The sequence below is a fragment of the Prinia subflava genome, chromosome 8 (genome assembly GCF_021018805.1).
Source record: "Prinia subflava isolate CZ2003 ecotype Zambia chromosome 8, Cam_Psub_1.2, whole genome shotgun sequence".
In the NCBI taxonomy this organism is placed as follows: Eukaryota; Metazoa; Chordata; class Aves; order Passeriformes; family Cisticolidae; genus Prinia; species Prinia subflava.
The window spans coordinates 22,683,203-22,709,348 of NC_086254.1; the positions used below are offsets into that span (position 1 = coordinate 22,683,203).

Below are 26,146 nucleotides of genomic sequence, written 5' to 3' on the forward strand. Positions count from 1 at the left end.
AGGGCCCCCGCGGCGAGACGGGCAGAGCCGGGCAGGGGCTCCCCGAGCCGGGGCTGAGCTGTGCTCCCGCAGCTGCCCCCTGTGCCCAGGCACAGCCCCGAGCTCTCTCCCTGCCCACTGCCGGACCGTCCCCGCCCGTTGTGTTACCGTAAGTCCCGACCGTGGCTCGTTTTCCACCCCGACACAGGCTCCAAACCCCAGGGGGAGCGAGCTGTGCCCAGCACGGCAGCCCCGCACCCCTCCGTGCCCGGGCACTGCCCGGCCTCCTCCGGGCTGCCCAGCTCAGTCACCTGTGAGGCGCTCCCAGCTGCAGCAGTGGCTCTGAATTATGAATGACCGCGCTTTATCGAGCTCGGGCTGTGCTGGGGCCCGGGGATGCGCTCCGAGCCCTGTGCCGGAGGCAGCTGCTGCCAACAAAGGCCCTGCCACACACGGGCAAGGGTCCGGGGCCATCACCGCAGGGATGCCCTCGGCGGCTCTAATGCCCTCGCAGGGAAGCCGGGGTGAGGGTGGGGAGGGGAGGCCTGGACCCCCGGGAGGGATTTCCTGAGCAGCACCAGCAGCACCCGTCCGTGCCGGGGCTGCGGCCCTTCCCGCGGGAAATGCGGCTGCGGAGAGGCCGAGGGGCGGCTGCAGGGGCTGCGCCGGGGCCACCGGCTCCGCTGCCGCCCCGCCCGACACCTCCGGGACAGAGCACGGGAGGGAGGGAGGGTTTGCCGGTGCCGCAGGGAGCGTGGCACTGCCTCGGCTCGCACCGGCCCCGGAGCAGGGCACTGTCACAAAGTGACTCGGGGGCTGTGGCCGCCAGGAAGCCGCCGTGCAGGTGAGCAGGTGGCTCCAGCCGTGCGGGTGGTTGTGCAAGAGAGTCCCGGGCGTGCCACCGCCCCCGTGGCCTTCAGACGGTCCCAGTGGCTCGAGGCCGCGCCGATGGAGGTGATGTCCGTGTGTCCAGGCGCCCTGTGGCGCAGCAGCAGGGAAGAGGGAGAGCCCCCTGCTCCGGTGGTTGGGTTTTTGTTGGGCTGGGGTTTTTTACAGGCTGCAGAGAGGCGCTGCAGCGCAGAAGGCTGAGCTGCTGTCAGCAGGGAATGCTGTCCCCCGCGGCGGGGGCTGCTCCCGGGGCAGCCGGGCCGGGCCGGGCCGGGCCGGGCTCCTCTCCTCGGCACTGCCCCCACAACACGGGCTCTGCTCCCAGCTTGGTGCTTGTTGCTGGCCCCAGCAAGGGGGTCCCATGCACTCAGCCGGGACACGGGCTGAGGTTTCCCTGCCCCTGAGCAATCCCAGCCTTCCCCCTCCAGCCCCTGCGCGGCCGCCGAGGGGCACACGGGCAGTGAAACCCCCCCGGCCGGGCACCCCTGCAGCACCATGGGGACCCCCGAACAGGCCAGGGACCCCCAGCACGGCGTGCCCGGGAGCCCCTGGGGCTGCCACCCTCCCTGTGCCAGCGCCGGGGAGCGAGGCGGCCTCGGCAGGGGCTGCGAGGAGCCCGCACCCCGCAGGATCCGGCCCAGCGCCGCGGGTGGGAGGAAGCTTCCCAGAAGAGGGAGAGCTAAAAAAAGGCAAGGCTTGGAGCAACCCAGGACTGCCAGCTATTTATTCTAGCATGCCTGTATGCTGCAGAGCTGGATAGATATTTTAAAGCTGCTGCAAGGAAGCTTGTCTGTCTGCCCGGGTTTGTTTTTCAAAAATTCAATTACCAGCAGTCCCCAGCATCAGTCCCGAGCCCTGCACCTTCAGCCAAGGGTCTTCCTAACGCCCTAAGGCAGCCAACCCCTCCATCAGAACTACACTGAAGCAGATGCTTGGAAAAAAGGCTCAGGCACCAACACACCAGGAAGAGTTTGGGGAGCATCCACATCTCAGACTCAGTTGTTTCTGGCCAGACCTAATGACCCTTAATGGCTCAAATTCTCATAGGCACTTACCCCTCTGGGCTTACAAATCTCACCTTCTACTAAAACAGCACACCCCAGGCTCCTGTAAAACAAGCAAACAAACAAACAAACCCAAAGCACTGCAATCTGTTCTTGGATATGTATTTTTTACTGAAAAAATCATTCATAAATTAACAAATACAAAAATGTACAAACACATGGGTAAATAAATGTAATGACACAAAGGATTGCTTTGCTGAGAAGTGTGTGTGTGTTGTAAAACACTAATCTTCAGTGCAAAAACGTCCCCCTGGTACCTCTTAAAAACATAACAGTAAGCTCAAAAGCCATGATGATGGAAAGCTGCTTGAGAGTTTAAAGCCACTTCTGATGGTGAGGGGCCTGAAGTGCACGGCCGTTGCTCAGACAGTACCTCCCTCAGAGAAGCAGAGCTTTACGGAGAATCGACTGTCAATAAATAGTTTTGCAAATAAAACCCACATGGCTCATTTAAAAAAAACAAATCAGCATCGCCCAGGACCTGCCCTCCAGCAGGGCTGACTGGCGGCGCTGACGTGGAAGGGGCAAACGAGTGGCCTTGTCGAACTTCAGCTGCCAGAATATGTACAAGTTCTCCTTAATACAAGAATTTTTACACCATAACAGCACATGCGCTTGACAGTATGTTTTTAACAGTTACATTTACTATACAGTATTTGACATAGCTGATAAGATTAACAGTGCACATTTTCAGATAATCCACATTTTAAAAAGGGAAAATAAATTCGACATGGTTAGAAGGAAGGATGGGATGCTGCTGGGGATGGACCCTTCTGTGCAGAGTGCAGTTCTGAGCAGAGGTAACGGCGTTTGTTCCACACCAGGTGCGACGCGTGTCAGGGACATGGAGGGCCGAGGATCCCAACTAAGGTAGTCCAACACCTACTCACACACACATGCATGATTCCGGGGAAGTGAACTTGGACTGGTTGAAATACATTCCTTGTTTGAAGCACCATTAAACAAAGACAGGTTCCTAGCAAGGTCTCAAGATGAAAGAAAAGAGGGGCAGGGCAACGCGGGTTCAGCACCCGGAAAGGGTCCACGTGAATTACAGATCAAGACTCCGAAGCAAAAATCTTTATTGCTGTATGCGCCAGAAAAAGCAAATCCTCACCTCTGCCTATAAATAACCAGGCTGAATCCCCTCGGGAAGCGAGTTTAAAGCACATGTAAGTTCAGAGACTTTAAAACTTAGTTACAAACTCATCAGCACCTTTCAAGGGCAGGCTCGCTGTCCTCTCATGCCGGCCGATAAGATCTACACAAAACCTGTGTTTTCTAAACTAACGTTTTCTGGATACAGGTTAGGAATGCCCTGGGCAGTCACACCCACCACAGATGCGTATGGGGATCATACGTCCACGGAACTGAGAGAACAATGTAAACCATGAGAAGTTAAGGAAACCGAAGGCAAACAATGCAATGAAAAGAGTTAAAGTCCTTCGGAGGTCAAGTACCCGCCCTTGTTGTGTGGAAATACAAACTGAAACCAACACCCAATGTATTTACTTTTAAGTCAGAGAGGTCGAGTGAAAGTGGTGGTGCCAGTGCTGTGTAAGGGCTGGACTGTGTCCGTGGGGACAGGGCCCAAAGTCCAGCCTGCCCACGGTGGCTGTGAAGAAAAGAGAGATGACACTGGATGGCTGGATGGGCTGTCAGACCAAGCTCTGGCTCCCAGTCCTCATATTTTCGTGTGTCCTTCATGTCTCTGGCTGAGCTGTGACCCCCGTCCCACCGCTGTGCCCATGCCAGTGCTGCCAGCCAGGGCACTGCCTGGGGCTCTGATATCACTGGCATGATAAATGCCAACTAAACCAACCTCCCACACCGTTCCAGCCCGTTCCAGACGAGGGCAAGCGCTGCTGTGCGGGCAGGGCTCACGGGGAGCAGCGGCTCCATCCCGGCCGGGCCGCGCTCCCCGAGCGCCCGCCGGGCTCAGCCCGCCCTCCTGGGACACAGGCAGCAGCCACGGGACCGTGCTCCGTATGGCTTTTGGATTCCTTTGCTCATCGTGTGCAAAAGTGACAGAAAAGGGAGGTTTTTTAATAAACACTCCCATTTCCTCACCCTCCCTGGAACGAGCCAGCCCTGCGGTTTCTGGGACGAGCGATGACCCGGAGTATTTCTTACCCACTGTGCTGGAAGGTTCTGGGCCCTGGCCCACAAACATTTCTGCACAGGCCCAGCTGGAATCATGCGAGCATCTCACTGGCTTAAAAGGGAACACCTTGCACAAGTACAGTGATGCTCACACAAGTGTTTACAGAACTCAGGACTAAAATGAGTGACCGTATGTAAACCTCTCGCTTGGACTTGAGCCACAGGAGGAAAAGAAAAAGGGGCAATTTACACAGCATATTTACACTTACACTTCTTTAAGAAGCGATTCTGTTGTATATACTTCAAGCAGGTCATTTAAAAAACCGCACAGACATAGAAGAACGGCATCAGAAGTCGTTTGATCTCCCACCAGGGCAGTTGCCAAGCAAATTGCTCCCGACGTTCGCCGCCAAGAAGCCAGAGTCCCTCAGTGCATCCGAGGAGAGTCCCAGTGCCAGAGATTGCGGGAGGAGGAATGTGGAGACGACAGCAGCAGGTCCAACTGTTGTCCTGAAACCCAGAAAGCAAGTGGCAGAAAAAGTAAAGAGACTGCTGAGCTCGCTGCCCGGGAATCGGGCTGGATTGGTACAGCTAGGGCAATTTGTGCGTGCACTTTCAGCCTCATTCTCCAAAATACTGTGATCCTTCATTAGACAAAGTGTTGCTTGTCCTCAATAACCCTTGGAAAAGAAAGTCTAGCGTGGTGCTTTCTTGGTGAAGGGCAGAGCAAAGTTATTTTCTCCTCTTAATATTCGGTCACCAGAGCCAGCTCCGGTGTCAGGTTAACAGTGATGTTCTTATACAAGGCGTCATATGTGACGTTTGGAAAGTAGTTCAAGTTATTGAGGCCGTCCAGGGCTTGCCTTTCTTTTGACTTCCTCAGCAAGGCGTACCTGTGCAACGAGAACCAGAGGCCAGAGTCAGCTCCACGCATCCCACAGCACCTGCAAACTCCTCCCAAGGCTACTACAGCACCTTCCAAAGAGCCAGGCACAGCAGCAGCTACAAAACAGCGAACTTCTGAGTCCTTCATAAAGGCAACCACCACATTTAAATACTCCGTGTTAGTAAATATCAGAAAAGTCCATCACTTGATAAAGGGAAAATGCTCACTGTGCCACCAGCACACATTCAGCTGCCAAAACAACCTGTGGCACCTGCCCAAAGCCTGCAGGTCCCATTCCCGGGGGGCTGATTTGGGATCCTGCCAAGCCCACCCTCCACACCATCCTAGAGAGACACAGCTGAGGGGTGACGTGGCCCTTGCCACTTTCATGAAACCAGACAGGAACAAGAACAGAACTAAATGGCTTTAGACTGAGGGATGGAGCGAGGAAGTAAAACTAGCAGAATGGTGTATGGGGAAGGAAACTGCAGCTGGTGCACAAAAAGAGCCTCAAGCACATTCAGAGGCAGCGTGAGGAGATAGGAGGAGGAGGGTTGGGAGGGGGAAATAGGCAGAAACATCTCCACAGGACAGTGACTCCCTTCAGCACAGTGCTGAGGGCCTGGAGGCACCAGGGCAAGCGGGAGCTGGGCTTAAGACCTGGGGACAGAGAAGGGACCAGGGAAGAGTTGTGCCATGAGGCAGGGGAAGGTGCTGGGTGAGAACAAAGAGGGAAGCAGAGCTCAGTCCCATGCCTTTATCAGCCTGCCATGCTTCGAGGGTTTTTAATATCCTTTTTTAAACCAAAAGCAACTTCTCTTTTTCAAGAGTGAAGAGAAGCGTCTCTGGCTGGCTGCATTCTGTCCCACAGAGAAATGAAAAGTAGGGCTAAAGATGGAAATTCAAATAGAGACACCCCCGAAAATGAGTCTTCTGCAAAAAAAGACCAGCAGAGAGCTCAAATCTCTGCAGCAGCCTAAAGCCCCTCTGCAGAACAGAGCTTGCACTGCTTGTCCAGCAGCTGCTCAGCTGCAAGTGTTAATTCCTGAAGCTTTTGTGAAAGATGTATTTCTTTAGTTTTCTGCTGCACAGTTTTCAGAAGACTCAAATTCCTCTGTGGTCTTCAGGCAAAAGCAATCAGTCAACCCTTGTGCTCTATGAAACAACCCTGGCTCTGGGACAAAGGGGTTGGAGCCCTCCTGGAGAGCTCCAGGGAGAATTTATCTTGAGAAAAATGCTCTCACAGTTCTTGTCCTCCTCTGGTCCAGGGCAGTTACCTCTCCTGATGGAGATCTGCAGCCTCACAAGAGAGCAAACCCTGCGTCCAGGGGTTCTGTACACCCCCCCAGTCTGGGGCCAAGAAGCAGAAACAAGAATGAAAGGGTGCTGCAGCTGAGTTTGTGAGTGCTGCCAGGGACACCTGATGCTTTAGCAGCCACGCTGCAGGTCAGCCTCTCCTAGAAGCACTGAAGCTCCTCTGGCAGCTGCCATTAGCCACCCTGTACACTCTGGAGACACAGGCCAGGCCCTCGGCCTGCCAGGCTGACAATCCCTCCTTTGGATGGCAGCCAAGCAGCCACAACGCAAGGAGCCCCTGCTGCAGGGATGTGGGGTGCAAAATGCAGGAGGGATCCTGGCAAAGCTCTGCCTCATCCCCCTGCAGTTAGTTCCCTTCAAGAGCTCAGGCTGTCACTGCCCTCAAACAGCTGCAGGAAACCTCCTACATGCTACAGACTCTTTGTGAAAGGCTTTGGGAGTCTTAAAAAAAATTACTTGCCTTCCTAGGAACTGCACTTCTCCCCGATGATGGTGGGGAATTGATTTGTATTTCCCTGTGTCTCCCTCTGGTCGAGTCACTGAGTAGCCTGCATACTGTACTCTGCGTTAGAAAGGGGAGAAATGAAATAAAATAAACAACAAATAATCACCCGTTGTGTTTGCAGTGCTGGCAGTGCCTGCAGGCTGCAGCCAGAGCTCCCGGGGCTCTGGCCGTGGCTCGGCCTTCCCACCCACAGAGGAGCCACAGGAACTCCTGCTGCAGCTCGGGGCAGGGCACTGGGAGCCCTGCTCAGCCCTGCGGGACGCTGAGCACAGAGCCAGCAGCTCCAGCAGCTCCCCAGGCCGCTCCTCTCTGCCTCCCACCACAGCCAGGGCGGGCTGCAGCAGCCCCTGCCCCGGGGCCAGCCTCGTCCCCAGCCCGGGCACAGCCAGCCCAGCTGCCCAAGGGGACAACTGTCCCCCAGGCTCAGTGACAGAGCCACCGCCAGGGAGCCGTACCTGTTCCAGAGGTCGTCATCCTCGCCTCCCCAGCCCCAGAAGGCGTTGGGGAACCCGTTGATCTTCTGGAACTGCTCGACGGTCAGGCCACTCACCCCCCCGAAGAACTCGTTGTACGGGAGCCTGGGCAGGAGAGAGGGGTCAGGGCAGAGCCCACGGCCTCCCCGCCCGCCGTGGGAAAGCCCAGGCCCTGAGGATGCTCTCTGCCATTCCCTCGCATGCTCCCTTTGCACACAGCTTGAGAAAAAACCCAGATTCATTCCCTGCCTTAAAAATAAACAAATTAAACCTAACACTGGCCCCTTGGCAGTAATGGAAGCAGGGAGGAGCAGTGCTTACAGGTACATGTACTTATCCAGCTTGGCTGCAAAGTGCCTGGGCATCTGTCCACACCCGTAGTAGTTGCGGTCGTTCTCTGGTATGTGGTCCACGTCGTGGAAGATGAGGCAGTCCCAGTCCAAGTCCTTCATTGCTTCCCGAAAGCCAACGTTGAAGAGCATGGCACGGTTGAAGGGTTGGTTTCCAGCCTGGCAGGGAGAAAGTTCCTTCTCAAGAGGGGTCCCTGCAGCTCTTGCTCTGTGTGTGTGTTCTCAGCCCTGCCCACAAAACTGCAGAGGGCAAGCAGCTCCCACACTGGCACCATGAAAGAAGTGATGTGTTGGAGCAAACTAGTGAGATCAACCAACACTGAAATATTCAATTCACAGTACAGGAGCAGAAATAAAGACACCAAATACTCAGACTTGGAAAAAAAAAACCAATTTTGATCAATCTTTTTAAGCTAGAGCCAAATATGGAGGCACATTTCCTGGGCGGATGAAGTCAAACAGCTTGAGTGAGAGGTCCAAATACACATCAAATGACAGTCATGTTCTATGTGAGATGTCTAACTCTGGTCAGGCCACTCTGTGCCTGGGGGATGCTGCCTGGAACTACTGCAGGGATATACATACAACCCGTGGCATTATCTGAACTGCAAATACCTGGTCCAAAGCTTTTTTTAAAAAAATAACTCCTCCAAAACAGAATTAAAAAGATAAAACAAAAAAATAAACAAACCACAGATTCCTGAATTTCTATTTTTCATATAAAACCAGTAATTCCTGGGCACATCTCTTAGCTGTGCCACCTGCAGACAGAACGGGACAACTTCCACGTTGCAACGTGACCCGTGGCACGTCAGAGGTGTGACCTGGCAGGGGCAGTGCCCGGGCAGGGCAGGGCTGCAGCGCTCACTCACCTGCTCCACCACGTAGAAGGCGAACTGTAAACGTTGTCGCTGCAGCATGGGAATGAGGTGTCTGAAGAGGACGGGGAGGTGCTCGTATCGATTCCGGAATGGGATCAGGATGGCCACCTGAGGACACAGGGCACGGCTCAGCACACCACAGTGCTGCCGGCCCGGCAGCAGGGCTGCCTGTGCGGGGCTATAGCACCGGGAGCAGCACTAAAGAAGGGGTCTGAGCTCTCCCATGCAGAGCAGCCTGAAACCCTTCCCACTCCCAAAGCATGGATTTCCCATTCACTTTTTGAGGAATTGTTGCTTTGGAAAAATTCAATGTCACCTCGAGTGGAAGGGGGAGTTGTAGTGTCCCCTCGTCCTCCCTGCCCAGCACTGGGGACCCTTAAGCAGCTCCTGAGTTCACGATTTCTTCCCTGGGCACTGCATTCCCACACTTCAGAGCTCCTCACATCCTGAAGATGCAGCACACCAGGGGTGCTCCCGTTCCCACCTCCCTGCTGCCCTCCCGGGACTCCCACGCCCTGTGCTGAGCAGGACGTGGGGCTGCCCAGCTCCCGGTACCTTCCAGCGAGGCAGGCAGTCACTCGGCTTCCAGTGCCCTCCCAGCTTGATGGAAGGGTCTTTGGAGAAGAACTGGTGGATATCCTCCATGGTGATCTCGCTCATATTTACATCAATGGGGCCCTCTGCAGAGTGGGAGAAGCACAGGGGTGAGGAACTGCTGCGGCCCTGGGGCAGCACTTTGCTGTATCCCTGTCCTCCAGCCCCAGCACTCAAATTCTTTTCTCCAGCACCAGCAAAAACAATTAGGAAATGCTGCAACACTTCAGTCTCCTCAGCCTCTGTGGCTGCTGCTGGATGCAGAGCCCCACGCCAGCCAGGGTACCCCTCCAGTCCTCCCTGCGTGTTTCCAGCAGAATAAACCCCCCACCTCAGCAGAGATCATTCCCTCTTTTTGGAAACCTTTGCCCTCAAAAGCCCAATTTTCCACCTGAGAGCAGCTTTGGTGAAGCTGCTGCTCCCCTGGGGGGTCCAGCCCATCTCCCACAGCAGCCCTGACACAGCTCGGGGCTGGGCCTGGCAGCACTGCCCCGGCACAAGGGAGCCACCCCGCCGTCCCTGCCCCTGGAAAAGGCCTGGCAGAGCCTTTTCACCGGCTCCCAGCACACAATCCCTCTTTTGTTCGTGTTTGCCAAGCGATGGGCTCCTGCTTCAGCAGGGAGACATGCCTCCGACACAGCAGGGATTAATTCCTGAGGGTGGGTAAACAATGATTTCCCAGGAGGGAGCTGGGCTCTAAACAGCGCTCCCATTCATCCCGAGGTGCCTGGCAGGGAAAGGTGCAGTGGTGGTGAGCCTGGGAGTGCCACGGTGTGCCCTGCAAAGCCCTGGGCAGCAGGAGAGGGGCACAGGATGGCAGGATGCTACTCACTCATAGAAGGGAGCCTCTCAGGACAGGTATTGTTGGGGAAGTAGGTAAAGTCTTCAGGAAGAAACGTTGTGGCTTGCAGAAAGGTGTCGTTGTGGCTCAGATCAAGAGGATAATCTGAGGGATTAAAAAAAAAAAAAGAGAGAGAGAGAAGTTTTCACCTGAGCTATAGGTCTGTTGTTTCCAGCCACCTCCCCATGCCACTGTGAGCAGACTCCAAAGTCAGCCAGAGCTGTGCTGTCCCCAGCAGCACAGCTGTGCCCCAGTGGAACGTGCTTTAGCCTTGCAACCCAGCTGGGGACAGGCGGCTGCAGAAGCCCCAGCAGCCTTCACACCATATTAAAGAAACCTTTGCATTTCCTGGCCAAAGGAAGAACTTTGAAAATCGCCTTTAGGTTTCACAAAGGAGCACGTGGATCTTGAAAGGAAAAGCCACCAGTGCCTTGTCCCTGAGGGACCCTGGCACAGCAAGAGGGGATGTGCTCCTCCAGCAGGTCCTTTCCCAACAGGAGAGAGAGAAATCCCCAGGCAGGTCTCAATGCCAGCTAGGACTGCCAGTGCTGTATCCTACACTGGGCAATCCTGCCTGGAATCCTCGCCATAGGATCAATAAAAATGATCACATTACACACAGGCTTCCCTCTGCTTTGCGTGGTGCAAGAGCAGAGGAGCCCCTGTGCTGCAGCAGGGCCCAGCACGGCTCTGCAGCCTCCCCATTCCCACACCTGGAACCTCCTGGGCACCACCCCCAGCCTGTTACACCTGGAGGGGCTTTAGGGAGGTGTTCCACTGGAACAGGTAATCTGCTGTGTTGTGCTGGTGGTCATGTCAGTAACATTGTTATTTGTTATAGCAGACAGTACCCAAACTATCTCAAAACTCGAGGGGGGCTGTACACAGAACCTACGGGCTTTTCAAGCAGGATCACTGTTATTTGGGATGCTTGATACTGTCCCAAATTTCCATAAGTAATTTTCCCTGTAAACTCCCACTACCAGAGCACACCTGCCGTTCCCAGCCCAGGTCACAGCCCACAGTGAAGCTCACCTGCTCTGTTTTGTACCAAGGGCTGCCTTTCTGCTGGGTTTCCTCTCACAGCTGTCACAGCCTGACTGCCCACAGCAGTGGGGACAGTGCACGATGCCCCAGGCAGTGACACCCGCCCAGCTCCCAAATTCAGCCAGGGAGGGAAGGTTCTGAGCCCTGTGTTAATGCAGTCCTGGTGGCCACAGCACCAAGAGCCTTCCAGACATCACCACCACCCATCCTGGGTCTGCTCTGACCTGCCTGCCAGGGGATGGTGCACAGTGCTTGTATGTGCTAAAAGTGTCCCCATGGCTGGAGCCGTGGGGAGGGACGGGTGTCCTCCTGTGCCTGCACAGCTGGGACTGGTACGAGGTCCAAGCAAAGCCCAGTACTGCAGCAGCAGTGCTGGCATCACTGCTGCTGTGCTCACCAGTTCCCTGCCTGCTGCAGGACACAGGTTTTTGGATCACTTGAAGTTCCCCAGGCAGAGCCTCAGCAGGATGAAGGCTCTCATCTCTGCAAGCAGCAGCAATGGAGTATCTAACCCTCCTCCCCCAGGGGATCAGCCACTTCCTCACCCTGGCTCTGCTTTACTTGATGTTTCCAGTCTTAAAAATAGCCCAGGGTGGCTGCCCTGGCTGACTTGGTGCAGCACAGGAGGTGACCCGGGGCGTTCATCTCCTGCCTAAGTTGACAATTCCCCCCGTGCCCATCCCCAGGCAGGCACAGCTGAACTGGTGGCTGCACCTCAGCAGCCTGGGCAGCAAGGACACGGCTCGTACCTCTGCTAAGGGGGAAATGATCTTGCCTTGTAAAACTCTGTCAGCCCCTGCTGCTGAGCCCTGGCAGGCGAGGAGCCGAGCTCCCCACAGCCCACACCAGCCTGATGCCAACAGCACGGGCGGGAGGCTGCGGGGACATGCCAGCAGGGAAGGGACAGGCCGGTGTCACCAGCCCGGCAGCAACGCCTCGCACACAGCCAGGGGCAGCTCTGCCCCTGCACCACGCTGGCACCACAGCAGTCACCCCACAGGCTCACACGCGTGTGCACAAAGAGGGCTGGGAGGGAGTTCAGAGTATCACTCGTGGCAGATCTGCAGCCAGGCCACCTCGGCTCCTACGTGCATGGCAGGAGCGACGCTGACAGCACAGGCTCCTCCACGTGCCCAGAGCCAGGGCCCTGTGCAGGCACACGCCGGGGAAGGGATTTCTTAAATATGAAACCCGACCCTTGCACTGAATTTGAAAGTGTTTGTCCTCAGAGTGGTTGAAGCTACAAGTTGGATTCCTGGAAAGCAAAGAGCTTTTCAGCTCAAATCCCATCATTTCAGACCTTTCAAGATTTTCACCCCTTATACAAGTTAGAAGCATTTGAACTTTTCACATATATAAATAAATAAATATCATTTTTATATTTTGACAGTATTTCTATACATAGGGTATTTTTCTGTTATGTGTATATTTTTACACATAAAAATAAAAGAGCCAAACAATTAATCAAAGCTTCCACCCTGCATTTACCAGCATAATTCCTTCAACTTAATTTTCAATGAAAATGGAACCTCTAGTCAAAATTACAGTCATCCAAGAAATACCTGAGTCATTCACACTGCTGTTCCTCTTGGCATAGGCACTGCGGACCACCTGCTCGTACACCTGAGCTCCTATCGTGCGCATGTTCTCACGGATCATGATGCCCTGGGCTTGCATCATGAAGAGGTAGGTGTTCACTGCAAGGGAGGAAGAAAAAGGAGTATTTCCATGAGCATCAGCTTTGATAGAGAAAAGAAATCAGGGTCTTTTGGAAGTATTCCCAGCCTCCTGCTTGACTTCAGCGCCCTCACGGCAGAAGGAGCCCGAGCCTGCCGTGGGAAGGGCAGGGAATGGGGCAGTGGAGGCGTGGGGCACCTTTGGAAACCCGGCTGGTTGACAAGGGGGAGGTACCCAGCCAAACCTGACTACCAGGCTGTCAGACAGCACTGCAGCTTAACCAACAGCACGTTCTGCTGCTTAATTAGGGAAGTTCAATTAGGAAATATCATTATAACAGGAAACCCAGCTGTGTGCCTGGAGAAGGGCAGCTGTTCCAGACTGAGCACCGAGGGCTGGCTCTTGTCTGGCAGAGGCACCACAGAAAGCACCCCCACACCAGGCTCCGAGCCCCCGGCATGTCACACCCCGGGGCAGGCAGCAGCACAGGCCCTGGGTCCCCGGGGCAGCCCCCCAGCCACATTTCCTCCCCTCTCGTCTGCTGCTGACCCTGTGCCCTGGCACAGCTCAGCCTGAGCCTGATTAGGTTTCAGTTTAAGCTGACACCCAGCTGGCAGGACCAGGCCCCAAAGCAAACAGCAGCAAGCACAGCCCTGTGTCACCAGCAGCTCCCACGGGGCAGCAGGACAGCCCCCGGGCACAGCACAGCACCCCTGCCAACATCACTGTGCCAGCCACAGCCCTCTCGGTGTCGTTTTAGACTTAAAAATGAAGTGGAAAATAAATAAAGTCTTGACATGAAGCTACTAAGAAGGGGCAATCTAGAACCTATTCTGCACTAGTAATTAAAAAAAAAAACAGGTAAAAAGACACTCCAGGAGGGATGAAGAGGACACCGGGCCAAGGGAACAACAGGGACCCTGCTCAGAGGAGGGCAGAAGCTGATGCAATGACACCAGGAAACATCCACACCAGACAGGTCCTTTCTGCAGCAGGCATATCACAGCCTGGAGCCAGCAGCTACCAGTGCCAGGAAGGCACAGCCACGGCTGGAGCCAGCGGGAGCACAGGCTGGACACGGCACTGCCCGGGGAGAGCAGGGGTCCCCACCCTGGGGTACACACACCCTGCACCCCCACGGACTGCTGCCCGCCCCCCTTCTGCACCCACACACCGAGGCAGCTCCAAAAGGCTGCCCAGACACATTTCCCCATCCAGCCATATTTTTGTTTTCACACAGTAAGGTAAATATTTGAAAGGGGGTCGGAGCCTCACGTCATGCCCGGCTGCTGCCCAGCTCGTCTCTGAGCCATGGGGAATCACTGGATTTTCAGACAGAAGGAGGTCAATGACACTAAGGGCTTGGCAACTAAATGTCTTGAACTGCAATTTTAGATGTCCATTTCCAGCCCCTCCTTTCCCATACACGTACCCCTTGCAGTCAGGCCAGCAATGGCACCTTAAGCCAGTGGTTACAGCAGCAATGAGCAGGAGCTGGCTCAGACAAAGCTGCACCCAGCCCCTCTGGGCTCACCCCCTGTTCTGGGGCCAGCTCTGGAACCAGAGGGACCGCCAGGCCAGCTGGTGACAGCCAAAGCTCAAACGTGAGCTCTGCTGCAGCTTCTCGGCAAGGCAGCCCTGCTGCAAGGACAGCCAGAGGCATCAGGTGCTGCTCCTCCTCACAGAGACAGGGAATTTGCTCCAGCAGATGCCCGGGGAGAAGGCTCAGGGAAAAGCTGGCATTTTGATACAGCTCCACAGGCCAGAAACAGAAGTAGCTGAAATTCCCCATGCAAAGCCTTACACCCAAGCCCCAAAAGCTTCCTAAGTTTCCAGCTGTCAGCTCAGAGTTCAGCACCAAACAGCATCGCCTCCTAGCACCAGCAGCCCAGCCCCAGCACCTTCCCCAGCACAGCCCCAGCCTTGCCAGGCAGCTGCCAGCAGGGTTTATGGAAATGGGAGTTCCTGCGGGGGTTGTCAGAATGAGCAGTGAACAGTGAGCGAGGCAGTGGGGCTGTCAGAGCCTCGGGAAGGATGCAGAGGGCAGCCCCAGCCCCACCTGCCCGCGCTGATCTCCCCGATGACCACAAGGCTCTCCTTGGCTTATCAGCCCCGTCACAGCCCTGCCCCGGGCACGGGTTTAGGGTTGGTGCTGGGGGCACCCGGCCCCGAGGCCGTGTCCTGCCCCACCACAGCGCCCACCCTGCTGGCACAGGCTCTGCCGGCCGGCAGCACCCGGAGCGGGGTGTCCCAGAGCCAGGCGAGCACGGCAGGGCTGGGCTGGGGCACCACGGCCTCAGCACGGCCTCCAGCAACACGGACAGCCCAGCAGCCCTCCCGAAAACACAGAGCCTGCCCAAGAGCTCCTCTCCTCTCCCAAAAACACAAAACCTGCCCGAGAGCCAGCACAGCTCCTTTGCTCTACCAAAACACAAAACCTGCCCGAGAGCCAGCACAGCTCCTCTGCTCTGCCCAAAACACAAAACCTGCCCAAGAGCCAGCACAGCTCCTCTGCTCTCCCAAAAACACAAAACCTGCCCGAGAGCCAGCACAGCTCCTCTCCTCTGCCCAAAACACAAAACCTGCCCAAGAGCCAGCACAGCTCCTCTGCTTTCCCAAAAACACAGAGCCTGCCCAGGAGCTAGCACAGCTCCTCTGCTCTGCCCAGCCATGCGGGGCTGAAGCCTCTCAGCCCAGCTGGTTACGGGCCCGGGCTGCTGCCAGGGAAGGGCAGCGAGCTGCACCCTCCAGCCCACACGGAGCTGGGCCAGCGGTGGAAAACAACGCGCGGATGCTGATCGAGTAATTTCACTTTCTACTTCATTATGCTTTGACTTGCTGGGTAAAGCAGATCCAGGTTTGGTGAAGCATGAAAGAACAGGAGAGACAAATCAGCGCCCAGTCCCCGGTTAATCCGAGGAAGAGGGAGGTTTGCCGGGCGCGCTGAAAGCGCCGTTTGTTCCCGGCAGACGGAGCCGGGCCCCGCCGCAGCCACATGACCGGGCCGGGCTGCCCGGGGATCCTGAGCATCCCTCCATCCCAGGGGAGCGCGGGCAGCAACAACACCAGCTTTGTGCCGGGCTGCGGTTGCCTGTTCACATATTAACCCCTTAAAGCAGACGATTAAGGAGGTACCTAGCCAAGGATGATGTCCCATCAACACGCCAAACACCCAACAACAACAGCCCCCACGATCAGAGCCCCTTCTCCCACCCTCACAACAAACCGCCTGCATGAGATAAGCTTCACAAACACTGTGTTTATCCAGAACACGCAATTCATTCAGGTCAGAAAATCGGATTTCAAACGCTATTGCAAACATTCCATTCCCTGTGTGCACACGGTGCTAGATCAGCTCCAGGGGCTGCCGTGGCCAGGGCTGGGGCTGCACCAACATTTGGGAATCGCTATACCGATATAAATCTCACTCCTCCTCCATTCACTGCCCTTTTGATGAGCAAATTAGCCACGTTTTAAATTTATTAAGCCTGGCCTGGCTGACCCTCCAGGGCCCAGGGCTGCTGTACCCAGAGGCGTTTCCCAGAGGTGCCCATCACCCCGGAGCATTCACTGCTGCACACACAGGCTCTGCTGGGCTTGGCCTGAACCCTGGTTCAGCCCGAAAGCAATTCTCCCTGTTGTGATATATTGCTAATCTCATCACACAGGATGATCTCGAAAATTACATCGAGCCTTCTGCCTTCCTTCCCTTTGAGCATGCGGCACTTCAGAGCACAAGCACGGTGACAACAGCCCGGCTCCTGCCACAGGGCAGCTGGACAAGCAGTGATGGCACAGGGAGCTGTCCCTTCTGTTCATTTCCAGCAAACCCTCACTCCCCACCCAGAAAACAAGCAAAATTTAAGAATCCATTTGCCCATGTAACTGCCTGATTATTCTTGTTGGTTCATTAAAGAGCAAGTCAACCCTGCTGTGATTTAAACACATGGAAAACATGACAGCTTGTCACCAGCTGGAACAGAGGCACGAGGCTGCACCCCGGGGCACGGCACCCCTCGGGATGTTGCACCCTAACCTCTCTGCTCACGAGAAAACTGGGAGGGCAAGTGCTCACTCAAGCTGGGAGTGGGTGCAACAACTTCAGCCAGGGAAATAAAGTCCAATTACATAAATGAGCACTGAAGTCTTCCTGTAATAATTTCTCTGTTAGTATTTTTGGAGCACTTCTAATCAAGAAACAGCTGACTCTCTCATGGAAAATTAGTTTCATTGTGATGATACATACTAGAAGAGGCAAGAGGGTGATTTGCAGCCTGGGAGCTGATTCAGGAGAGGAGTGACTGTGCTCTGTGCCAGGCAGTGACACAGGGCAGGGACAGCCCTGACACGTCTCACTCCTGACCCTGACACGCTTCCACTGCCTGGGAAAGGCTTCCTGCAGCACCCCGCAGTGGGGGGACAGGGACCCGGGCTGGGACAGACAGACTGCTCTGGGGGCAGGAAGAGGGGCCCGGGGGCTCACGGCAGCCCTGCATGCCTGCAGCAGTATCAGGCAGCCAGGCTTTCCTGAGGAAGGAGCCGGTCTTCCTCTGCTTTGAGATTTAGGGCTTTCTGTCACCTTCTGCATTTTTCCCATTCATCAGTCCACTCGTGCTGCACAAGCACAGAGGGGCTGCGTGAGTTCATCGTGGTCTCAGTGCTACACACAGCCAACCCCCACAGCCCCCACTTCAGCCAGCACAGCCACGAACCCAGGCACTGCCAGAGAAACTCCTGCTGAGCACCCACCAGATGCTCTGAGTGGGCACAAGGTGCCCAGCAGAGCTTGTGGGACACCTCACACGGGAGATGCAGCAGCGACCTGGAAGGGGTGAGGGTCCTGCAGGGTGGGTGCCCAGGTCCCCCTGCCTGGGCTGGGAGGTCCTGCCTGCTGCACACACCTCCCGCAGGGCCCAAGACAGCGAAACCAGCAGTCGTGTCTACGCTAAGCCTTTTGCTAAGCTCTCCCCGAAGATCCCCAGCGTCAATCCAGCTCCATTAGCATTAGCAATATAAAGGGGTTTAATCAAACTAAGCCTCTAAGGCACTGATAGACAGCTACGATAGTCTTAACTCATAAATAACCCAACCAGGAAAAGTAGCAGCATCCCAGCGTTAATACACCATGAGACCTCTGTCTCTATTAGCTTTCCAGTGGCACTGCATTCCCCAGGCATGCTGAGTGCCAGAACAATTAAATAAGAGGTTCCTATTAGTTTTAGAGAATTTAATATTAATGCCATCACTGTTACTTAGCCCTTTGCCTCTAAATAGTACAGGAAGGAATAATTTGATACATTAAATGGTCTAAGAATTAACAGTGCAGCGGCAGCACTGAGCTGGTAATTACAAACCACTTGTCCCCAAAATTGGCAAGCTGGCAGCTTGCACGTGCACACAGCAAGCAGGAAGATGGGAGGCTGAAGTGACATTTGGTCAAAACCTGAATATAGGAAATTTGTATCTGAACTTACAGAAAAATGACTCTGGGGAAGCCTCAGCAAGCAGAGGAAAATCCACATCATTCTAAGAGACCCTCAATTTTTCATGTACACATTTAAGATGTCAACTTCCATTTGCACTCCTGCAGCTGCCTGCACTAAGGTGTTTGTGCCACTCGATCTGAAAAGTGCTGCCCTGGCTTTAGGATACCCAGCAAAAGGAGCACAGCGTGCTCTGTGCACATGGGAAAACCCATAAAACATCTGCAGCACCAGAGCACCTCTGGAAGGAGCTCTGCAGCCCAAGAGCAGGCAAGGCTGGCGGTGGGATGGAGCCCTGGGGTGCCCAGTGCAGCATCAGCACGTGCAGCACCCAGCTCCGTGCAGGTGGGCAAGCCAGCAGCACACAATTCACCTGTGCACCGGGCAGGCATGCCAAGGGTGGCTGTGAAATCACAGCGGGTGCTGCAAACCCCAAGAGCAATCCAGGGGCGATTCCTGCTGCAGCTCCTCTCTGTGAGGAAGGGCAGTGACAAGCGCCGGCTGGAGCACAGAGCACAACAAGTGCTTGCCCCAGTTAAACATTACCCTTCCTCCAGACCCGGACTCTCCTGCTTTAATTGCCATTCAGGAGATGCGATTGCACACGAGTGCACGTCCTGCTTGTTTCCCCCCTCCGTGCCCAGCTCCGTGCGGAGCAGCGCTGGCAGCGCCCTCCCGTGCGGGCAGAGCACCCGGCCCACACCCGAACCAGCAACCAAAGGCTCCTCAGCAGCCCGGCACCGACACCGAGCCCAGCTCCGGCCAGCACCAGCCCGGCACCGACACCGAGCCCAGCTCCGGCCAGCACCAGCCCGGCACCGACACCGAGCCCAGCTCCGGGCCAGCACCAGCCCGGCACCGAGCCCAGCTCCGGGCCAGAGCAGCCTGACACCGACACCGAGCCCAGCTCCGGGGCGGCACCAGCCCGGCACCGACACCGAGCCCAGCTCCGGCCAGCACCAGCCCGGCACCGACACCGAGCCCAGCTCCGGGCCAGCACCAGCCTGACACCGACACCGAGCCCAGCTCTGGGCCAGAGCAGCCTGACACCGACACCGAGCCCAGCTCCGGGCCAGCACCAGCCCGGCACCGACACCGAGCCCAGCTCCGGGCCAGCACCAGCCCGGCACCGACACCGAGCCCAGCTCCGCGACACCGAGCCCAGCTCCGCGACACCGAGCCCAGCTCCGGGCCAGCATCAGTCCGGCACCGACACCGAGCCCAGCTCCACGACACCGAGCCCAGCTCCGGGCCAGAGCACCAGCTGCTGCTGCAAACATCCACACTTCCAAACACAGCGCCTGCTCCTTCGGTACTTCAGCAGACAAAGGGGTGGGAATTCCTGCATCCCGGACACTCCGAAGGCATCAGGAATCCCAGCCCCTGAGCCCAGAGCTCAGGATGCACAGAGGGAGAGCTTTCGTTGAGAAAAATAATAAATAACAATTAAGTGAACGCTTGGACAAGCAAGGGAGAGGAAAACCAGGCAGATCCTTCCCAGTGCTGTCCTTGAAGCGGGAGGGCAGGGAAGGACATGGGCAGCTCAGGACAGCTCCTCATCCCCTGAGCCATGGGAACTGGAACAGCTGCAGGGGACACGGGAAATCCTCTACAGCAGGCAGCTCCTGCCACCAACCTGGGCATCCTGCTCAAGCAGGCAGTGACAGGACATCAGGAGAACGGGACATGTGCAGTGGTGCTGCCTAAAATGCAGTCAGTGAGGGGTTTCACCAGTGCTGTCCTTCAGCAGCTGGAAGCAATTCAGAATACAGGCAGACCACAGCAGAGAACAGGAGATGGGGGATTTGGATTTAAAATTTCCATATACATCAAACACCAGTTAAATAGATTTTGAAATCATTGATTTGTTAGTCTTCCAAATTAGGAGAGTATGCCCATTGGAGAGTACCCATTGGAAATTGTTAAAAAACAACTTAAGAGTAACGGATCTACTGACTCAGTTCACACACTACAAACTGCACTGTCTGGAGTTGTAACACCCTGAATTCAACGGAGAAAAAGAGAACAGGTTCTGTTGTTTTGGCTATTCCCCTCCCAAAAAACCAAAGACCTGATTTTTCAAGCATGTTTTACAAGTTCAGTGTGGCTGAACAAAAAGGGTTATCACATGTACAGCCTCATGCCTGCTGCAAGGGAGCTCTTCCAAGGGCGGGTCCGAGAGGCTGTTCCAGGTCAGTGCTTTGCCTGTCACACCAGGCAGGGCTGTCCCTGAGGAGCCATCCCACCACACTGGGCTCTGAGGAGCCATCCCATCACACCAGGCAGGGCTGTCCCTGAGGATCCATCCCATCACTCTGGGCTCTGAGGATCCATCCCATCGCTCCGGGCAGGGCTCGCAGCCTGCAGGACAGCAGCCGCTCCTCGCTCCATGCAGCCAGACCCATGGCACATCTCCCACTACCATTTACAGCCAGAGCATGGTCCAGCATCTCCTGTTGACGTTGTCTCAAAAAGAAAATAGCACGGGGAGAGCCCTGCTGCCAGCTGAGCTCGCCCACGATGCCAGCACGGGGATGAGCGGCAGCGGCCAGGCAGGGATCCTCACCCGGGGAGGGCTGGCTGTGCCCAGCCTGTCCCTGCTCCCACCTCTGCAGGGCAGGTGGGGACACCCAGCAGCCCCAGGGAGGGGCAGGGCAGGGGCAGAGCGCCACACCCAGCCCCGGCTCACCCTGGGCACACCCAGCACCACCAGGACTGCCCTGTGGCCTGAGCTGCTGCTCCCACTCCCACAGGGGCTGAGAGCCCCGAGCCAGCCCATCTCTGCAATGCCATGGCCAGCCCCTGCTCACGGGGATAGAGCGTCCTGAGCTGCCCCAGCCCCGGCAGGACACAGGCTGCTTAGCAGAGAGCACGATTTGCACCACGGAGACCAAGGAGAGCTCCCTCTGTAACAATACCCCAGGACTGTCCCTGTGGTGGTTTCTCCCCTGTACAGTGCCAGGTCCTGGGACAGCAGCCATCCCAGCAGCCAGGGAAGGAGCACAGCCACAGCCCCACCTCCACACTACGCATCTGCCTGGCTTGCCAGCCCTTTCAACTCCTAAAAAATCCTCCAAGCTGGAATTCCTCGATCACGTGGGATGATTGTTGTCCGAGATTTTCAAAGGCAGCAGCTCAGAGCTCCCTGCCAAGGGTACTCTCACCAAGCAGTGCCATTTCAGACCCACAGCAGCTTGGCCTCCACAGTCAGATTACAGAGTTCTTCTTGTCTGCAATAATTAAAGGCAACACTGTGAATGGCCTCTCCAGCTGCTGTGTTTTACTAGAAACTAAAAAGCTATCAGGGAGAGGGTGCAACTTTGAACTTCCAACGCACAGACCATTACCTACGGGATTTTGTAAGAACTCTGATGTCCTAAGACATTTATTAGCTTGTGAGCTACGCAACCTTGGAATACACAACATTTTTATATGATTTTCTTTTGCCTGACAAGCAAACTGGTAACACAGCTGCTGTAAATAAATTTACTGATTCCACTATCAGCGTAGGGAATGACTTCACTGGAAAAAAATCATCCCTCTATCTATGAACTCATTTAACACCTAAGAGACTGTCCATCAAACCCCCGCCCGGGTGACGCCTTCCTGCGTCAGCAGAAAAGCAATGGCCTGAGTCTGTTTGGGATGGGACAAACAGGGGAGAAGAAAAAGCCCTTCCTTCCTTCCTTCCTTCCATCACCCCCCAGAGCTGTGCTGTCCGTGCCCCTCAGGACCCCCGGGCTCGGCACTCCAGGCTCTGTGCAGGGACAGGCTCGTGGCTTGCCCCAGCCCTGCCCTTCTCTCCTGCTCTGCTGGCTCGTCCCTGCTTCCCAGACAGGGCCACATTTACCAACAGCACGGCCAGGCTGGCGCCAGGCACAGCAAAACCCTAAAGCTTATCACGGGAAGGGGGAAGAGAATGCCCTGGCGTCAGGGAGCAGCTCCGCACCGCCCTGCGCACAGCGCCGCGCTCGGAGCTGCGCCCCAGCACTGCCATTAGGTTACACATTAATCCCAGATAAGCAGCACAAGGCTATTGAGCCAGCCAGCTCAGCAAGGGATCAGCACTGCCACAGCCCCGAGCTGCAGCGGGGGTCACGGGACATCACCCACCGGGAGCCACGGGGAGCTCCCGGCCCTGCTCCCGCCCCACCGGGCTCAGCAGGGTTTGTACAAACAGGGAGGAACCCGGGGCAGGGGCTGGCTGTGGCCAGGCTGAGGAGATGGGGCACAGAACACCCTGCCTGTCCCTCTGCCCCGGGCCACCAGCAATGCCCTGGCTGTGGCCAGGCTGAGGAGATGGGGCACAGAACACCCTGCCTGTCCCTCTGCCCCGGGCCACCAGCAATGCCCTGGCTGTGGCCAGGCTGAGGAGATGGGGCACAGAACACCCTGCCTGTCCCTCTGCCCTGGGCCACCAGCAATGCCCTGGCTGTGGCCAGGCTGAGGAGATGGGGCACAGAACACCCTGCCTGTCCCTCTGCGGGCAGTGGCCATCACTGCCCCCCTGCCCCGGCCACCAGCACCCTCCTGGCTCTGCAGCTGCCCGGGCAGGGATGAGCACACACAGGGGCAGAGGGAACAGAACCAGCCTTCTCCTCCTCCCCTTTCCCACTGTAACACCTTTAAGCTCCTTGCACACAGCAGCAACTCAGGTTTCCTTAAGAGACTTGAGTGTCTGCCAGGGCTTCTGACCACTCTCTCATTGATATGTGCAACAGGGCAGAGGGGGAAAAATAATAAACGAATCAATTCCAGCCCGTCTGCAGCCAGAGGCCGAGCTCTGCAATCATGAGTCAGACACCTGGCTACTTGGGAAAACTGAACACATCGGGAATGGCAGGCCAGGGCTCCCAGGTGGAACAGCCAGAGGAGCTGAGCAGGCAGTGAGGGCAGGACTCCTCTGGGCCAGGGCAGCCCGAGGGGCCTCAGGAAGGAGCTGGCTGAGGCTGGCATCCCCCAAACCCTGCCCACGGGGCACCTCCAACTGACTGGGCACGGCATGAGCCCACAGCAGCGCAGCAGCCACCCTCCTCCTCCTCCTGCCAAGGCACCAGCCATCCCCTCCACACCGGATAACGAGATTTTAGATTTTAGATTAACCAAGTTATCCACTCAAGTCACCCGATTTGTGCAGGTCGTGTTTGCTCCCCCAAGGTATTTCATCTGAAGGCCATCCTCTCCCACTGGCCCCTTGCCCCACGTGGCTGAACCCTTGGCAGCCCCAGAAATGCCGTGGTGCTCCCCGCAGCACCCTGGGGTGTTCGGGGATTTGTGAGCCCTCCCCAGCAGGGGTGGGCACCCCCCGTGTGAGGGGAGGCAGCTGGGGGAGGGCAGGGTGGGAGAAGGGTCAGTGCCAGCACCGGGGTCCCTGCTCTGCCAGCAGCTTCCTGCAGTGCCGCAGCACACCCGACAATCACCGTGTTGACAGGCGTTTTCTCTTTTTTAATTAGGTGAAAGCAGCATCAACCTAGAGCACCCTGAAGCTGGAAAGCCCCCGCCCCCCTTCCTGCCACAGCTCCCTCCATCTGCTCCTGCCCTCCAGCCCTTCCCAGCCATGCACAGAACCAAGCCCGGAGCTGCCTGGCAGGGCCAGGTACCAGCACAGACCCTGCTGCTGCAGCCATCAGACCCTTGGGTGCAGCCCAAGCCAGCCCAGAGCCAGGCAGGTGGGTGATTGCACACCTACAGACCTGCCCAGCCCTTCCAAACACAAATGATGCTTGACCAATCCTTGCCTATAACTCCACATACGAGTCAGGGCAGGAAGATGCATAATGGGCCTGGGCAGGAGGAGAACTGAGGCAGCACCTTATTTGCAGGTTTGATTAGCAATAAATTAAACATGGAACATTTAACACCTGGCTGTCACACAAGATGCTCTGTCAGCCCCAAACCAGGGCTCAGCAGAGATGGGGCAGCCAGGACAGGGGCCCCACAGCACAGGCAGGATGTGACAGAGCATGTCCCTGCCTTTGCTCCAGGGTTATTCCCACTGCAGCAGGCAACGAGGCAGAAACAAGGAGGTCTGAGAGGCAGAGGGGAGAGATGTTTGCAAAGTCCCAGGGCTGCTTTATGCTAAGGAAGGAGCAGTGATGCTGTGGGGAGCACCTGCTGCTGCCTGAGAACAGGCTGATTCACCTCAAAGCAGAGGGTGAAGCTGCCCGTACCCACCTCCTCCAGCCAAGCCTTTTGGTTGGGCTATTTTCAGTTCTACAGGCAGTGCCCACAGTCACGTTCACAGAGCAGGAGAGCTGTGACCTCTGTTTGCTGTCCTTGCATCAAGTGGCACCAGGACAGAGGTGGGTTCCTAGAACAAACTTCTCCTTTTCAGAAAAGAAGGCGCTCTGAATAACCAGTGTATTTTCAACAGCTTGCTCAGCTGGAGCATCTCACTGCGTGCAGGTGAAGCAGTGCAGACCATGCTCACGGCTCACACACGTGGAGACAGGGCACCCCAGAGCACCAACACACCTCTCGGGGCAAAAACCCAACCCTGCAGGAAAGAGACACCACACACCTCAGGCAGTGTGCTCACCCTGCCACTCCAGGCAGACCCTGGCAAGCACAGCAGCTCTTAACTGGAAAGTAATGTTAAACTCACCTCAATACCTGCCTACAGGGACAGCTCTGAACCCTCTGCACAGCCAAGGCCACAGCAAGGAGCACCCTCTGCCTCACTCCTCTGCAGCCAGCACCAGCTCCTGTGCAGCCACAGCCCTGCAGGTCCTGGGGCAACGCTGCACTGGGGGCCAGGACAAGGGGGGAGCAGGCCCTCGAGCTCCAGCGCTGCTGACAGCCACTGCAGGGAGATGTGGGGCTCCCTGTGAGGGCAAGAGAGAGGCTGGGCTCTGCTGCAGAGCCACACAGGCTCACAGGAGTCACAGCTGCTTTTCTAGAAGGTGGAAGCCTGACTGCCAAACGCCAGAGCATCTCACTTAGCTGTCAGCACGAAGCTTTATGTATCTGGAAACACAGTTTCAAGCTGAAAACTAGAAAAGGAAGCCTTTCCCCAAAATCCTCCATGATGGTCAATGACTAACAACACTCTCACACTCCTACCTCCCCAGTCACCTCAGACTTCTCCAATCTGGTTTTGCATTTGGTCACTGCTGCCGTCAGCCCTGCCCGCTGAACCTCCGGCTTCTTCGAAAGCACGGCTTGCCACACACGGCTGGGGAATATTCCCACTCAATAGCTGGTCTCCAGGCTAGCATTTCCAAGGGCTTTGATCCATTCCAAATAAGGCAATCAGCTTAGCCCTTGATTAAATACATAGCATAATCCACCTAAATCTTGTTAGCCGAGAAGCAAGTTGCTCGTCTCACCAGTTGTGGGTGGCACTGTGTCACTGCGGGGCCAGCGGGGTGGTGGCAGAGCAGAGGGGCTCTCAGGGCATGTCCTGGGCAGGCAGCAGCACTGGGGCAGCTGGGGACCACAGCACGGCCACTCCAGCAAGCCCCTGGGGACTCAAGGTGCAGAAGTTCATGGGATCCTTCTGCAAAGCTTCCCCTGTAGTGTGCTAAAAGCACCCACAGAAGGCTCTTGCCCCCTCCCAGCTGGCAGGGACAGGGAGGGTGCCCCCGAGGCACTGGGCACCCAACAGCCAGCAAAACCCTTAAAAAAAAAAAAACAAACCAGGAAAAGAGCAATCACTGACCCTGAGCAGGGAGCCAGGCTGCAGCAAGGAAGGAGGATGTGCTGCAGCTTTGGGAGAATTTCACACCACAGCAGTTCTCCCCTCCTCGGGAGGAACGGATCTGCAGCCAGCACTGCAGGGCCTCAGCAGAACAGGACGGTGCTGAGGGGAAAGCACGCCACAAGGGCGGCTGGGCAGGGCAACTGCTGCCCTCCAGGCAGGAGCCTGGCCCAGGGGAGATGCAGGTGTGCAGCAGGACATGGGCCTCACACACCTCTTGGGCTGCCCTGGCCAGTTCTCCAGCTGAGAAAGCAGGGACAAGCAGTGCCACTCCCCTCGTGGTCCCAGAGCAGACACCACTGTGGGTGCACACTGCTTGTGCTGACCCCAGCAGTGGGACACGGCATTGAGGCAGTTTG

General features: G+C 56.4%; 1 protein-coding gene across 1 annotated transcript in view; it reads right to left on the bottom strand.

Moving 5' to 3' along the window:
- Window positions 1–2,019: 2,019 nt before the first annotated feature.
- B4GALT5 (beta-1,4-galactosyltransferase 5) overlaps window positions 2,020–26,146 on the bottom strand; it is a 33,992-nt gene continuing 9,865 nt past the window's right edge. The window contains exons 2-9 of the mRNA XM_063404145.1: window positions 12,491–12,625; window positions 9,873–9,986; window positions 9,002–9,126; window positions 8,438–8,554; window positions 7,537–7,724; window positions 7,198–7,320; window positions 6,698–6,799; window positions 2,020–4,927 (exon numbers count right to left, since the gene is read on the bottom strand). Of these exons, the coding sequence (XP_063260215.1) occupies window positions 4,780–4,927; window positions 6,698–6,799; window positions 7,198–7,320; window positions 7,537–7,724; window positions 8,438–8,554; window positions 9,002–9,126; window positions 9,873–9,986; window positions 12,491–12,625 (1,052 nt within the window). The 3' untranslated portion in view covers window positions 2,020–4,779. The remainder of the gene's footprint in view (window positions 4,928–6,697; window positions 6,800–7,197; window positions 7,321–7,536; window positions 7,725–8,437; window positions 8,555–9,001; window positions 9,127–9,872; window positions 9,987–12,490; window positions 12,626–26,146) is intronic.